Source organism: Elgaria multicarinata, chromosome 4, assembly GCF_023053635.1.
Source record: "Elgaria multicarinata webbii isolate HBS135686 ecotype San Diego chromosome 4, rElgMul1.1.pri, whole genome shotgun sequence".
Classification (NCBI taxonomy): Eukaryota; Metazoa; Chordata; class Lepidosauria; order Squamata; family Anguidae; genus Elgaria; species Elgaria multicarinata.
In genome coordinates this window covers 50,450,696-50,466,882 of record NC_086174.1, presented here as the reverse complement: position 1 = coordinate 50,466,882, position 16,187 = coordinate 50,450,696, and the positions used below count along the sequence as shown (strand labels likewise).

Genomic DNA, 16,187 nt, shown 5'->3' with positions numbered 1-16,187 from the left:
TGAATCAGACAAAAGCAAATTTACCTCCTTCCAAACGCTGTCAGGAAAAATTGACATCAACAGGGAGCAATTATAAGTTCCTCCTTAAGTTCCTCTTCGTTTTAACCAACTTGCATGATTTCCTGTTTGCAAAATGGGTTGCACAACATCCATTCATTATCAATGTAGCTCACAGTAATGTCCAAAATGCCACATGATGGATTAGTGAATAACTCTTCTAGAGAGACAAGACAATTTAGCTTAGCAGTTGCAGGTTGGCCAGGGGAAATGCTGAATGCTGAATTCATTCATTAAAATATTTTCAGGCCGAGCTCTCACTAAGCAATACGCAAAGGGGAATGGCAGAAGATACAATCAGGAACACTGGATAGGTGTGCCGTTACTAAGAGGAAAAACACTGAATCACACAAGAAAGAAATCAGTTTTCAAGCACTTCTGTGAGCTAAGTATAAGTTCCACAACTTTGGGGCCACCACCAAGTAGACCTTGTTTCTCATATTCACGCCAATCTAATTAACATTACTAGTGGCAGACAAGCAGGACCACTAAAGCAGATCTGAATGTATAGGTAGGACTATATGGGTGACCTTGAGTAGGGATGGGAAGAAGGTAGATCTCTGGGTGATTTGCATTAGATTAGCAGATATTTCTGATTTCCAGTTGTTTAACAATAGCACCAACAAAATTAATACCACCCCACAGCCCTAAATGATACTGTTGAAAAGAAGAAATCTTGAGGTACCCAACAATGGAAGAACTGTGAGCTCCATTCACTTCTGATACTCAAAACCAATTCCTGGGCTCAGAATTCTTTAATTCTAACTGTGTGTCTTTTGCAGCAAGCTCTGGTTGTTGCATCTCAGGGGAACTAATTAAAACCAAAGTAGCTCTTGCAAGGTTGTTGGCTCATCCCAGGGCTCATCTACACGGGCACTTTACCCCGTGGTAGCTTCGGCGTGGCAGCAGGTGATCTACATGACGCAGCCGCCACTCCGAAGCAATCCAGGGGCAAAGCCCCAAAGCTCCGCACTAAAAAATCAGGTACTTAACCTGACTTTTTTCGCTTGAAGCCAGGCTCCGCGCCTCTGCAGAGCCTTTTTAAGTGGGGGGAGGGAATTAAAGGGGGTGTTGGAAGAGGGCGGACAGGGAGCTCCAGGATCCACTCTGCAAATAAATACTTTTTTAAAAAATGGGGGGGAGGAAGGGGGCAGCCAGCTCTCCTCCCTCTGAGCTCGCTCTGGCCGCCCCGTTCCTCTCCCCCTCCCTGGGTTTTTATCTTTAATCTTTAGATGCGAAGGGGAGGTGGGGAGATTGTGGATAGGGAGGCATTTTTCTCCCTATCCCATAATACTACACCCAGGGTCATCCCATAAAGCTGATTGTAGGAGATTCAGGACAGATAAAAGAAAGTACTTTCTCGCACAGTGCATAGTTAAACTAATGAATTCCAATTCATTACCACAAAATGTAGTGATGGCCACCAATTTGAATTATTTTTTAATTTTTTTGAAACATTCCCAACACAGACATCACATATAATACATACAAACAAAGGTATACATAAAACAACTACACTTACAATAAAAACATTTAAGGGTAATGTTAAAGTACATTTTTTAGCCACAATTTTGGATGGCTTTAAAAGGGGCTGGATAAATTTCTGGAGGAGGCTATAATGTCTACTAGTCTTGATGGCTATGTGCTACCTCCAGTTTCAGAGGCAGTAAACCTTTGTACACCAGTGGGGGATATGGATGGGAGGGTGCTGATGCACCATGTCCTGCTTCTGAGTCCCTCGTCAAAAGCTGTTTGGCCACTGTGCGAACAGAGTGCTAGAGCCTTGGTCTGATCCAGCATGGCTCTTATATTCTTAAGGAGAAGCTATTGACCAACAAATGCCAGTTTGTTTTGGTTAACTTTTGTGCCACAACAAAAGTATTTTACACCTTCAAAGTGTTAAGTATGTTGTATAAATGAAATGGGAAACATGCCAATTAACAACATTTTAATTCCAGGTTGTAACATGACAAATGTGGAAGAATCAAAGGGGGGTGAATACTTAGGCAAAGATACTGTAGCTCTCCCATACTTTTTTAATAATAACACACACACACACACACACACACACACAAATTCTCTCATCTTTCATAGGTCCTTCATGTATTCCTCAGGGCCTGACTGTGCTCAGCTTGGTCTCACAGCTGATTGGCATACCTATAGAAAAGTCATGCCTCTGGCAATAGGTGGTGACCTGCTAAACAGAAGGACCCTGCTGGATCAGACCAAAGGTATGTCTAGTCCAGCATTCTGTTCACACAGTAACCAACAAGATGCTTCCCAATGTAGCTCCAGATGAGAAGCCCACAAGCGGGACATGAGAATAGCATTTTATTTTATTTATTTATTTATTCATTACATTTCTATACCGCCCAATAGCCGAAGCTCTCTGGGCGGTTCACAAAAATTAAAACCATAATAAAACAACCAACATGTTAAAAGCACAATTACAAAATACAATATAAAAAGCACAACCAGGATAAAACCACGCAACAAAATTGATATAAGATTAAAATACAAAGTTAGAACAGTAACATTTAAATTTAAGTTAAAATTAAGTGTTAAAATACTGAGAGAATAAAGAGGTCTTCAGCTAGCGACGAAAGCAGTACAATGTAGGCGCCAGGCGGACCTCTCTGGGGAGCTCATTCCACAACCGGGGTGCCACAGTGGAGAAAGACCTCTTTCTAGTAGCCACCTGCCTCACTTCCTTTGGCAGGGGCTCACGGAGAAGGGCCCCTGTAGATGATCTTAAGGTCTGGGCAGGTACATATGAGAGGAGGCGTTCCTTCAAATAACCTGGCCCCAAACCGTTTAGGGCTTTAAATGTCAATACCAGCACTTTGAATCGGGCCCGGACCTGGACTGGCAGCCAATGAAGCTGGAAAAGGACTGGTGTAATGTGATCTCGCCGGCCGGTCCCTGTTAGTAAACGGGCTGCCCTGTTTTGTACCAGCTGAAGCTTCCGGACCATTTTCAAAGGCAGCCCCACGTATAACGCATTGCAGTAATCCAAGCGAGAGGTTATCAGAGCATGGATAACTGTAGCTAGGCTATCTCTGTCTAGATAAGGGCGTAGTTGGTATATCAACCTAAGCTGATAAAAGGTGCTCTTTGCCACTGAGTTCACCTGTGCCTTAAGTGACTGTTCTGGATCCAAGAGCACCCCCAAACTACGGACCTGATCCTTTAGGGAGAGTGCAGCCCCGTCCAGGACAGGGCAAACATCACCTCGCCGGACAGATGAACCACCTGCTAACAGTACCTCCGTCTTGTCTGGATTGAGTCTCAGTTTGTTAGCCCTCATCCAGTCCATTACCGTGCCCAGGCACTGGTTCAGAACAGTCACTGCTTCACCTGGGTTTGATGAAAAGGAAAAGTAGAGCTGGGTATCATCCGCATATTGATGACACCTCAGTCCACATCTCTGGATAACCTCCCCCAGCGGCTTCATGTATATGTTAAACAGCATAGGGGATAAGATAGAGCCCTGTGGAACCCCATGGCTTAGAAGCCACGGTACAGAGCAATAATCCCCCAGCACCACCTTCTGGAATCAGCCATCCAAGTAGGAGCGGAACCACTGCAACGCAGTACAGCTCAGACAATCTATCCAGAAGGATACCATGGTCGATGGTATCAAAGGCCACTGAGAGGTCCAGGAGAACCAACAGGGTCGCACTCCTCCGTTTCTCTCCTGACAGAGGTCATCCCACAGGGCGACCAAGGCAGTTTCCATTCCAAAACCAGGCCTGAAATCCAATTGAAATGGATCTAGATAATCCGTTTCATTCAAGAGTGCCTGGAGTTGCCCTGCAACCACCCGCTCAAGCACCTTGCCCAGGAAAGGGATATTATTTATTTTATTTTATTTATTTATCATACTTTTACCCCGCTCCTCAGCCAAAAAAGGCTCTCAGAGCGGCTTACACTTAGGAAAAAAGACAGTCCCTGCCCTCAGGCTTACAATCTAATAAAGACATGACACACAAGGAAAAGGAGTCAAGGAGGGAGGGAGGGAGGAGAGAGAAAGAAAGAGAGAGAGAGAGAGAGAGAGAGAGAAAGAGAGTCCAGGAGGAGCAGGCCCCGATGTTACTTCTGCCTGCTCCTGTCCCCTCGGTCCTTCTTCTTCCCCACAGGGCCAAGATGGCAGTTTGCCCTGTGGGGGTAGGGGAAGAGTCCAACAGGAGCAGGCCATGATGTTTCTTCTGCCTGCTCCTGTCCCCTCGGTCCTTCTTCTTCCCCACAGGGCCAAGATGGCAGTTTGCCCTTTGGGGGGGGGGGGGAAGAGTCCAGCAGGAGCAGGCCCCGATGTTACTTCTGCCTGCTCCTGTCCCCTCGGTCCTTCTTCTTCCCCACAGGGCCAAGATGGCAGTTTGCCCTGTGGGGGTAGGGGAAGAGTCCAACAGGAGCAGGCCATGATGTTTCTTCTGCCTGCTCCTGTCCCCTCGGTCCTTCTTCTTCCCCACAGGGCCAAGATGGCAGTTTGCCCTGGGGGGGGGGGGAAGAGTCCAGCAGGAGCAACTATTAGCCACCGGCCTGTAGTTGTTAACGTCCTCCGGGTCCAGATTAGGCTTCTTCAGGAGTGGTCTAATTACCGCCTCTTTTAAATAGCATCCTCCTGCTTGTGTTCCTCAGCAGAGGCCTTCTTGCTCTGATACCAGAGGAAATATATAGCCACTGATGACCGTATCCTCCTACTTATGGTTATATTATTTGCACACCATTTCTCTTTTGACCAGTCGCCAGCACAGCAATAAACACTGGGTGTCATTAGTTGTCACTGTTGGCTGCAAAAATTATGGGTGCAGGAAAAATAGTGCAAGGGCATCCTCTGGTGGTGTAAAGGCAAGAGTCAGATAAAGAGTAAAGGAGGAGTGTTGCAAGAAGGGCTAGATATACACTAATGTTTTTATTGGTATTAAAGTGCACTGACGGGATCGTATCAATACGACAGGAGCTGTAGACCTGGGCCTGACTACAGAGGAAGGTATTACAAAATACCGTATGTAGCCAGGGAAAGAAGCAGCAGTGGCGGTGCTCTAGAAGTCGCTAACGAAAGAATTAGGGTTAGAATCAGATTTAGTGTTACTTAGAGGAGACCCATTGAAATCAATGGTACTTAAGTTAGTCATGACTGAATCTGGATCCAACCCCCAAAAGACCAGAAATTCCAGCGCAGGCTTCTAGAAATCAGGTTCTTTTAGGGGCCGTTTCTACAAGCAAGTATTAGGCGGTGTTTCCATGGGGGAACAAACCAAAAAAATCGTAACGCGGGGGAAGCTGCAGTTCCAGTGGCCGAGACCAACTTCCCCCTTATCCCTTTTCACAACCAGAGCGGACGCAAACGAATACATATTTCCTCCTTCCTCAACCCTACATTGGCTATAACCAATCACCCGGACCAATGAGATTGTGCTCGGAGGTGGGAAAGTCGACGGCAATCAGGAAACGTTTTCTGCCATCCAATCCAGGAGGGCTTTACAGAAGCCCAATCGGAAGGGCGGTTTCACTGTTACCGCGCTGCTTGTCACTCAGCCGGAGGAGGTGGCGGCGGGGTGGCCTCCGCCTCTTCGGGTTACTGTTGACGGGCTGCCCGGTGGCCCCGCTCGGTCGTCGCTTCGTTCTCCGGCCGGGCTTTCCAGGCCCTACGTGGGCGGGGCGAGGCGATGCAGCCACCGGGTGTCCAGCAGCCCGCTCCCCCGCCGCCAGCGCCGCCGCTCTACGCGCCCAACAACGGGGACTTCACCTTCGTCTCCTCGGCCGACGCCGAAGGTAAGACCGGGAAGGGGCCGCGGGAAGTCGCGCCCCTTCCCCCGTTCGTCGCGCGGGCGGAGGGGCGGGTGGAACGGGGAGGCCCGGCCCGGCCCGGCCCGCAGGGCTTTTCTTCTGCTGGCTGGGTGCGGAAACAGGACTCCGTGTAAATACTCCGCCTCTAAGCCTGGTGGCCCTGCCTGGTCTGCGTGGCAAAGGCACCTGCGTGGAGATGAGGCGGGCTGGAATCGGGGCCGGTCCCAGTAAGGAAGCCGGGTGGGGGGCGGTTAGTTTCTGGTGGGAAAAGAACAGACAAGTGTTTGAATTACACGCATCGGGGAAAGTAAGAAAGTGCCATATACCTGTGAGACTTAGAGTTGAGCCATGTAAACATTACGGGGCTTCTTCCGTTGCCTGCCTGCTGCTAAGTCTCTCACACACGCACACACTTGTAGATGTGGCAAACCGGTTGCCAAAATTGGCATGCCGTGGGCACAGATAGCTTATGTGTAAAAATCGTTGTACATGTAAAGCAAGCCAGATGTGCTGGGTTTTCATCATCCCCAGCGATCATGGCCAGTTTGCTGGATGGGGATGATCAGGGTGGATTCCTGCATTGAGCAGGGGGTTGGACTCGATGGCCTTGTACGCCCCTTCCAACTCTGCTATTCTATGATTCTATGATCCCTATCCAGCATATTGGCCATGATCTAGTGGGCACTAGACTGGCGAAGGCTGATGTAGAGGAGGTTAGAAACTTGTGCTTATGGCATGACTGGTATGTGCATGGCATTTGGATGTGGGGAACAGGTTGTGTGAATGGGCTGTGCGCTCTCTCCAGTTTAATAGATGCCTGAGGCTGAGATGGCTGACTTTTGTATTCTCAAGGACCACTGTGTTCTTTAGACAGTTGTTTACCAAATTCAGTGTAGCCCAGATAAGTGATGTTGCACAGCTGTTTCTGCATCCACTCTCCACATCAATGTGCTTTGTAGGATCGGAATAATAATATAGCAATATGTTCCAGTGAAGTAGTATTTTAAGACTAGCAGTACAGGCTATGATTTTTGGGGGGAGTGAGCGGTTTGTGCTTTATGGCTTAATGGAATTGTTGTAGTGCACGGTCTGACAGTGTCAGTGACCCATAAGGCCTGCAGAAAGGATGACTATGTAACGCTTCAGAGGTGTAATGTAGCCATGGCTAGCTAAGCTTTTAACATGGTGGGAATGGCAGGCCTAGTCTAGTCTCTTCCAGTTGGAATTTGTAAGCCACTTGTATTTGCAAAAGTAATCTGTAGCCTGTGAAAATTCATGCTGCAATTAATATTTTAGTCCTCCTCAATGCTAGTACACATCTCTCACATGCCACTTCAACATATGAAATAGAGAGAAATTGTTTAATCCCAGGTGAGACAATTACTAGTTATAATGAAAACAATGAAGAGTCTTGTGACACATTAAAAATGAACACATTTATTATGGCATAAGCTTTTGTGGACAACAGCTTATATCATTAGGTGCCCAAAATGTTATCCTGAGTTAAAAGTGTATATGTACAACTACACATGGTAAGGTGGGGGGTTGCAGTAGAATTGTAAACAATGAAGTCAGAGGGAATTGAAATGTAGAAAGTACGGACAGTGTTAATTCCCTTATTTACAAATAATTCTTTCAAAAGGATTGTATCGTATCTGTACAGTATTTTAGTTGAGGTACAAACAGGCTCTTTACAGGGACTGAAAATGGTATGGGAGACTGACTTTGGCTTTAATATACCAGAAAGCTAATAGAATCAGCTTTTTGGGGTACAAAAACCCTACAAAGTCTCAGCAGCCATTAAGGAAACATCTTTGAAAAAGTTGATGGTATAGAACCCAGTGCAAATGGCTCACATCACCTCAGATGGGAAGTCTGACAGCTGGCGGGGGTGTTATTATTATTATTATTATTATATTTATTTGTATCCCACCTTTTGCCCAATGCTGGGCCTCAAGGCGGCCTTACAAAGTTTAAAATATACATGGGGGGAGGGAGGGAAACAAAACCATAAACAATTAAAAAATTCACAACAAAATTATAAGACATTAACATAGATGGAGGGCTGGATTAATTCTCTAAAGGCCTGCTTGAACAAAAAAGTTTTAGCCTGCTTCCAAAAGCCCATCAAGGAGGGAGCCAGCCTAGCTTCCCCGGGAAGAGAGTTCCAGAGCACCGGAGCAGCCACCGAGAAGGCCCTCTCCCATGTTCCCACCAAGCGTGCCTGAGAAGAAGGTGGGACTGAAAGAGCACATATTATCACCTCTGGTGGGAATGCCTGTGGGTTCAACAGTTTTGGCATATGGTGCATCAGGAATTATTACAGATAACAAAGGAATATATTCATTTTACCCCAGAATTATTTTTATTATCCTTGTATTATAATAAAAATGAACCTATTGTAGCCAAACAATTAGTACCTTTCTTAATAGCATCTGTGAGACAAACAATAGTACAAAAGTGGAAAAAATTGGATCATCTTGACAAAGAGGCATGGTGTAAGAACATATGGTCTACTGTAGTTTGTGAAAAAATAACACATAAGTTACGAGTACTACAAGGCAAAGATGAGCCACTAGTATTTAGTGCTATTTGGTGGAAATTCATTTCACACACAACTGATTCTGAAATGTTGATATATATGTCGAACACAGCTAGGGATATATGGACTGTATAAATGGTATGAAATTTCCGATATAGAATAAATGTATAGTAAATTTATAATAATATCAAGACTTTAAAAATGTAATAAGGGCAATAAGCTTCACTCCATTGTTTTCTTATTTTATTATTATTATTCATTTAGGGGAGGGAGGGAGATATATTATATTATACTATATTATATTATAATGTTTGTGATAGGTTGAATATATGAAAATCTTTAATAAAAACATTATTTAAAGTGGCCATTCTTAAAATTCTTATTTGGTGATAACAGAGACATTTCACCATATGTGTTAATCAACTCATCAATGCAATAAGGGAATTACTGCTTTTTGTACTTACTGTATTTCAATTTCCCCTGCACTCACTGTTTACAATTCTACCTCCCCATGTGGTGAATACTTCTAACTCAGGATATTTCATGCATCTGTTGAAGTGGACTGTAATCCACAAAAGCTTATGCCATACTAACTTTGTCAGTGTTTAATGTGCCACAAGTTTCTTGGTCTTCACTGCAACAGACTAACATGGCTATCCCTCTGGAACCTCTTCTAATTATCTTCTCTATAGTTTTGGTGTGTTTTAAGGAGTATATGTATCATAGCCATATATTCCAGAGTAGGGAAACTATATTCTTTTCTGGCTTCTCATAACTGTGTCATTTTCCCTGTCAAGATCTGAGCGGTTCAATAGCCTCTCCAGATGTGAAACTCAATCTTGGAGGAGGAAGTGGGGAATTTATCAAAGAATCTACCGCAACTACATTCCTGAGGCAGAGAGGATATGGTTGGCTTTTGGAAGTAGAAGACGATGACCCTGAAGATAATAAACCTCTCTTGTAAGTAAACATCAGGCTTAAATTCTTGATTGATGAACAAAGATGTAAATTAAAGATCACTAAGGACACAATCCTATGGTGATGTCTGTAAGCCTATGCAGAGTGGAAGGAGCAATGGAGGTGATTTTTGCTTCTGCATTTCTCCCATTCTGCATTTTGGCTAGGCAGGATTTTTTGCCCATCTAGCTGGGGAGCTTTGGAGTGGGAGGGAAGGAGCTGAGGAGACCCAGGGACACATATCCTGGCTTCTCCAGTCCCCTTCCCACTGGCATGCCCTCTTTTACCTCTTCTCTAGGGTCAGTATCGTGGTTACCTCCGCACTGGCTGCAAGGGGGAGGAGGTGCAGTCAGTGTCCTGACTCCAACCTTGGAGCCAGGAATCCAAATTGTCCTATGTTCCCCACCCACCGTCCAGACTCTGTCTAGGGGCCGGATGGTTACTTCTATTCTTAAACAATTAATTATTGACATTTGGATGCAAAGTGTCATTTAAATTATTCCTGAGTCTCATTCAAGAGGTCTTTTTTACATTATAGGTAAAAGTCTGAGTTCAGTCCCATACATCACTTGTCATAGCATGTAGGAATATTAAATTCAGCTAACATGTCTATAGATTGAAATATAACTCATATTTTCACTAGAGATGTTATATGAATTTGATGGGAAACAGGTTTGTTTTTTAAATGGCTAGAAGCGCATATGATGGGGAATTTGCGTGGGGTGGCGGTGGCAGCATGTGTCCTCCTGCTTCGGGCAGCAGGACTTCTTGTACTGCTGCTGCTCCTCTTATGTGGCCAGAAGGAGAGAATCTGCGAAGTTTCATTTCAATAAATCTGGGCTTAGTATTACATTCTGACCAGGAATCCTGATTGAAAACTAACAATGGTTTTGAACCAGCACAAGTCAGTTTTTGAGCCCATGGTTTGAAGTTAGCTTGTTTAGAAATTGACTGTTTATTTTAAACCAGGATTCCTGGTTTGAACATTACACTAATTCAGGATTCTTTAAATGTGAATCTCAGCAGAAGCCTACTCCCAGCCATGCTGAAAGGGAAGGTGAGGGCATGAGCCCGATGCTTCACTTAGGCTTATTGAGGCTTGTCCATGTAGTACTAAATCATGTCTGAACTAAACCACTGTAACTGGAATACAAATACATCTGAGTGTTCTAATATGTTTAAGCTGCTTAGTAAGTTGTGCTCTGTTTTCAGGTGTTCAAATGTTTTTAGGAGCGTATTATGAAAGTTCTGGTTGTTGTTGTTTTTAACTTTAGGGAGGAATTAGACATTGATCTAAAGGATATATACTACAAAATCCGGTGTGTCTTGATGCCAATGCCTTCTCTTGGATTTAATAGACAAGTAGTAAGAGATAATCCTGACTTCTGGGGCCCTCTGGCAGTTGTCCTATTCTTCTCAATGATCTCATTATATGGGCAATTCAAGGTGGGTATATGGCTTTACCTTAAAAATAAATCAATTGGTGAGCTATGTCATGATCATGATCAGTTAAATAATGCATACATTTTCATATATAAACTGAAGTAAAATACTCTGGAAAATATCTTTGCAATCCTCCCTGGTTCTTCACCTAGTAGTCCTTGATTTTTCTTTTAGTTTACCTCTCTAGCTACAACTGTATCTATTTTCATTCCTATATTGTGCTGATGGTGTTTTTAATCAGAGGCTATTCTACAGTGGTTATACATGCTGCTGTTGCTCCCTAGCGGCTGATATTTAGTGGAGATTCCATAGAAATATTATGACTTGCCCTGCTTGTCAACTTCCCAGATGCTCCCTTTGTTGGCTATGAAGCTAGAACTCATGTACCCATGGAGCTTTGCCCACAGTCAGACACACACACACACACGCACATGGTTGCATGCTCAGGATTCCATGGCTAGATTGCAGAAATGACATTTCTCTTTAAATCATGAAAGTGTATTTGATCTTTTTTCTTTTCGTTTTCCTCCTTATATAAAAAAGGCAATATATGACTTCTTAAAAAATAAATAATTTACAGAAATTCATTGAAAATTAGTCTTCATGAAAAGATACAATATTGACTACAGTCTTTACAATTTTCTTAAGGTGGTATCCTGGATCATAACTATTTGGATATTTGGATCCTTGACAATCTTCTTGTTGGCCAGGGTTCTAGGAGGAGAGGTAAGAATCTTATGAAAGTAAACTTAGTATTTGTATCTGAAAGTGAGTGTTTAGGACAATTGTGCAGACAATTGCTGCCCAATTGTCTCTCCTCCTGAGCTAGCCAGGGTGGTGTCAAGGGTGCTGCTGGAGTCTCCCGGGCTTGTTGCTCTTGGGGAGGCTGCTCTGTTGAGAGTGGCTCAGAGCTTCATGGCAACCGTGGGTCTATTCCAATTGGTATCTGTCTCCGTTCATTTGGGTGGGCACACCTTGGATCTGGTTTTCTGTGTTGGGTGAGATGATGGTGATCTGGGGTTGGAGGAACTTTGGACAGATCAATATCTGGTGGGGTTTCAACATATTAGGACTCTGAGCCTCTGGAAGGGTGGGAAATAGATTAAGATGATCCACCCCAGATAACTGATGGATCTGGATAGGTTTCTAATAGCTCTTAGAGAAATGTCACCTTGGCAGGTAATTCTGTCAAAGCCTTGGTTAAGCTTTGGAGTAGGAAAATAGTCTAGCTGGTTGACATGATTGCTCTTGAGTGTCCTCTCCTGCTGTGTAGAGCCAAACTTTGGAGCAATAAAATAGGCAGTGTTGCCAACTCGAAGCAAGTTCGACCAAACACGGGCTGGAGCTCATTTGAAAGCCTTCTCTGTGGTAGTGAGGGTGGCAAAGAAATTTCCTAATGGAGAGTCACTCAGTAGAGCACTTTCAGGTGATCAAATGCCTATTACAATTGATGGCATCTGTGGTGACTTGGATGCCATAATAACTATTGCACAGTTGCGACATACTTTTCAATTTGTGCAGCCTGGGGATGTGTGCAAAATCCTTGTAGGTGTGAGACCTACCACGTGTGTGCTGTACCTTTGCCTTTCCTGGCTTTAAAAAGTGGCCAGTGGGTAGGGGACTGGCCAAGTGGGTAAGGGTAGAATTAAATACCTCTTTATGGCAAGGTGTGATTCCATCTTGCCAAATGAAATAAATAAATTTGAAATCCAACTCGGATTGCTTTAAAATTGGTTCTAGCCATGTGAATTTATGATTATGTCTCAAACTCCTTGAAAAATAGTTCTTGGCTGCTGTTGGCTCCATTTAACAATATAGAGCAATATAGAATATGTAGAATATAGAAGGGAATTGATTCTTTCACATGGATGCTTACAGGTGACATTAGACTGGCAAAGCAAATACATTGGGAGAAAATAGCAATTGATGGAAGAGGATTTTGAGAAGTAATCTAACAAAATAATCTGAACAGTCATCCCAAATGTTTTCTTATTGTTGATAAAGACTGAATTATTGGAAACAATGTCTGTAATATTGTTAATTTCAAATTTGCAGGTTGCATATGGCCAAGTTCTTGGAGTTATTGGATATTCTTTACTTCCACTTATTGTAATAGCACCTGTGCTTCTGGTGGTTGGATCATTTGAAGTTGTTTCAACTCTAATAAAAGTAAGTTCAGTATTATCTTTGACAATAAAAATAATAAAGGCATCACCTTTATTAGCAGCAAGTGTGTGTATGTATATTGGGGGTGGGGGAGTTACTTACAATTTAGACCATGAACAATAAACTACTCTATCTGTAAAGTATTGTTTGAAATCCTTTATAGCAAAAGATAACATACTAGGATGTTTTATATTAGGGTCTGTAGATCTCGGAATTCAGGCATCTGTAGATCTCAGAATTGTAAGGCCTACAGTGTTCAGCTGGTTGAATGAATCCTTGTGGATACAAGTTCATTGTGATATCAGAGCAGATAATCCAGTAGTGTCACTAGAAGGATGGCAAGCCAAGAGGAGAAAGCAAGTCTGGAGGGATTTGGGGTCATTCAGAAGGGGTGTTTTGGAGATGCTTATCACTCTTTGCTCTTAGCAGAAGGGTAAGTCTGGATCCAACCCATAACATATATCCAGATATTTTCAATTGTAACTTCCAGCATTCTTGCCCATGTGGCCATGCTAGTCAGGTCTGATGGGAGCTGAAGTTCAAAACAGCTGGAAGGTACCTGGTTGGGGAAGGCTGTTTTTAAAATAATTGATTTTTGTTCACCAAGTTTACAACTTTGTTTTAAAGCTTAAAGTAGTCAAACTCAGCTGTGCAAATTGTTGAGAGTTCTAAAATTGCTACTAGAATTCATCTGGAGGGGCCATAGCTTAGTGTGATAGAGCACATGCTTTGCATGAGGAAGATCTCCGGTTCAATCCTTGGCATCTCCTGCTGGCAAGGAAAGAATCCTGCCTGAAAGCCTGGAGGCCACTGCTGCCAGTCAGTGTTGACAATACTAGGCTAGACAGACCAATATAGCTGACTCAATATAAGGCAGCTTCCTATCTGTTCCAAACGGAAAAGCATTGAAAGATATTTCACAGTATTAGTATTATATATTTGAAATGTACATATTTTCAAACTAAATGCTCTAAAAATATCTAGGAACTGGCATCTGTAAATGTTTTGACAAAAATGTTAAAGGAACGTGGAATATTCCATCTACTGTATGGCACTATTCCAGTACACAGTTATTTTTGGCTAATATAGTAGAAGACCACATGACAACTGCAACTTTCATGTGATGCTTGGTTTTGTAAAAAGGTTTCAAATCAGTTTTCTGATGAAGCTTTCTTAACTGAGTAAAACAGTTGTCAAAGGCAGCCATATAAATTGATTACTTTTTCAAATGATTGTAAATTGGCCTGTCATTTCAGAAACCAAAAATGGCAAGAAAAAAACCTGTCAGAATGCCTGACTTTCTGATTTTGTAAACCTACTTGCTTACTCCACTGATTATAACAGACTTAGTTTACTGTAAAGTAACTGTACTTAGTCACAACTAGTTCTGCTTGTTCCAGATTTAAATGTTGCTCTTTTGGAGAATTTGGGGTTCCTTGCTATGATAACTCTTCATCTTGTTGTTTTTCTCAGCTTTTTGGAGTTTTTTGGGCTGCGTACAGTGCTGCTTCTTTATTAGTTGGAGAAGAATTTAAAACCAAGAAGCCCCTCCTGATTTATCCCATCTTTTTATTGTACATTTACTTTTTGTCCTTATATACTGGGGTGTGACATGCAGTGTTGGATTTGGACAGGAACAATGTCTTGCTCATGATGAAGACTGATGAAATGTTGACTGATTGGAAAGAGAAATGACTGTGTCATGTCCGGCTGTCAAGTTTTCAGTGGTAATCTAAATATATCTGTGTATATTATTTAAGCAGTTTTAGTTAAATTAGAGATTTATAAAAGAGTTTTCAGTTTAAGACTTGTTACATTTTTATTGAACAAAGGTAAGATCATTGTGTGTTTATGACTCGCTCGAAGTCGCAGAATAACAGCGTGATACCTGTGCCAAAAGCACTAGGACAATATGAATGATATGTTAATTTGAAGGGGAATTCTGATTATTGATAATAGTTCTAAAGCTCAATTCTTGCATTTGACACTGCAGGTTCTGTAGATATATTTATAAATCAATCCTGATTGTTCAGACTAGTAACCAAGACATGACACTTAATGTGGTGCCTTGCACACTGTTGATTTGGCTGTTGAGTTATTATAAATTCTAACTTTAAGAAGTGTGTTAATGTCAATCATCCATAGTTTTTCATATTTCATTATTAAGAGGGTTTACAGATTCCATAACATGAAGATCCAACTATTTGAATTAGTCCTTTTTTTTTAACCAACTGTATGTATGCTATAGGAAAAGATTCTTCTACAATATTGATTTTGAAATTTCCACAAAAAGGGTTTGGTTTTTTTTACCTGCAACCTTTATGGTAGTCGTGTTAAGTGGGGAGAAAAGTTTAAATAAACCATATGATTCTGAACAATGTCTTACAATGGAATAAACAATGCTTCTCCAAAACTGTACTTGTTTTTATAACACTTTGTTCTGCTTTGTCCTAATATTATTCAATGTGGGGTGGTATACTATTTTTGGGGGGGGGGGATGATGGTAAATGACACTCTTAATAAGGATTTCATAATTATAGTATTTAGGCTTTGTTTAGCAACAAAGTTAAATTTTATTTTTGATTACTAGGATTATGAGTTGAGTATATTATTGAAATGCCTCTTTAACATTGGTGCAATGTATTTTTCCCAACAAAGAAAATGTATCGAAATCACATTCTTAAAGTAAATACTTGTTTGGTGTTCTTTAGTATTTCCAAAGTACATGAATCCAGTCGACATGGAATTCTATGCACATAAGCAGACTCATGCATGTGTATCGTTTTTCTGGATTCGTAACCACTGACATAAATTGAATTTGCAACCAGTTGCCCATCCAAATAAGGATACAGTCAGTACTTTTATTGCTTTGAATGGATTAACCTTGGAAATCACATCCCCCATCCATATTCTTCGTACATAGTTTTGTGGTAATGTCTTGTTTGGATTATGAGCTTGATCAGAACTCTTAACAATTGGAACAGTAAAAAAGAAAAGAACTCTATACTTGGCAAAACTGATAGTATATTACCAAACTAGATTGTGGGGGTGGGGTGACATTATTAGGCAGTTGGTCTAAAACTTATTTCTACTCTGTTCTAGAGATGTTACTTAAAATTTGTTCTATTTGAATTGAAACAAACAATTATGGAGTGCTTGTGCCTATATATTGATATCATTTTTATTCACTGAATTTAAACTACGTCTAAATTAGTACTGGGGAACTAACTGC

At 42.1% G+C, this 16,187-nt stretch overlaps 1 protein-coding gene across 1 annotated transcript; it reads left to right on the top strand.

Annotated features, from left to right (window-relative positions):
* Positions 1 to 5,593: 5,593 nt before the first annotated feature.
* YIPF4 (Yip1 domain family member 4) lies at positions 5,594 to 15,368 on the top strand. Its single transcript, XM_063124261.1, has 6 exons — positions 5,594 to 5,832; positions 9,187 to 9,349; positions 10,621 to 10,792; positions 11,438 to 11,515; positions 12,845 to 12,958; positions 14,429 to 15,368. The coding sequence occupies exons 1-6, from the start codon at positions 5,727 to 5,729 to the stop codon at positions 14,564 to 14,566; spliced, it is 771 nt and encodes a 256-aa protein (XP_062980331.1). The 5' UTR covers positions 5,594 to 5,726; the 3' UTR covers positions 14,567 to 15,368.
* The last annotated feature ends 819 nt before the right edge of the window (positions 15,369 to 16,187 follow it).

What these genes read in the sequence shown, in the direction of transcription:
- YIPF4 (XM_063124261.1), top strand. Translation starts at nt 5,727, where the DNA reads ATGCAGCCACCGGGTGTCCAGCAGCCCGCTCCCCCGCCGCCAGCGCCG. An exon ending in CTCCTCGGCCGACGCCGAAG is followed by an intron (nt 5,833 to 9,186) that starts GTAAGACCGGGA and finishes TTCCCTGTCAAG; the next exon opens with ATCTGAGCGGTTCAATAGCC. An exon ending in CCAGGGTTCTAGGAGGAGAG is followed by an intron (nt 11,516 to 12,844) that starts GTAAGAATCTTA and finishes TCAAATTTGCAG; the next exon opens with GTTGCATATGGCCAAGTTCT.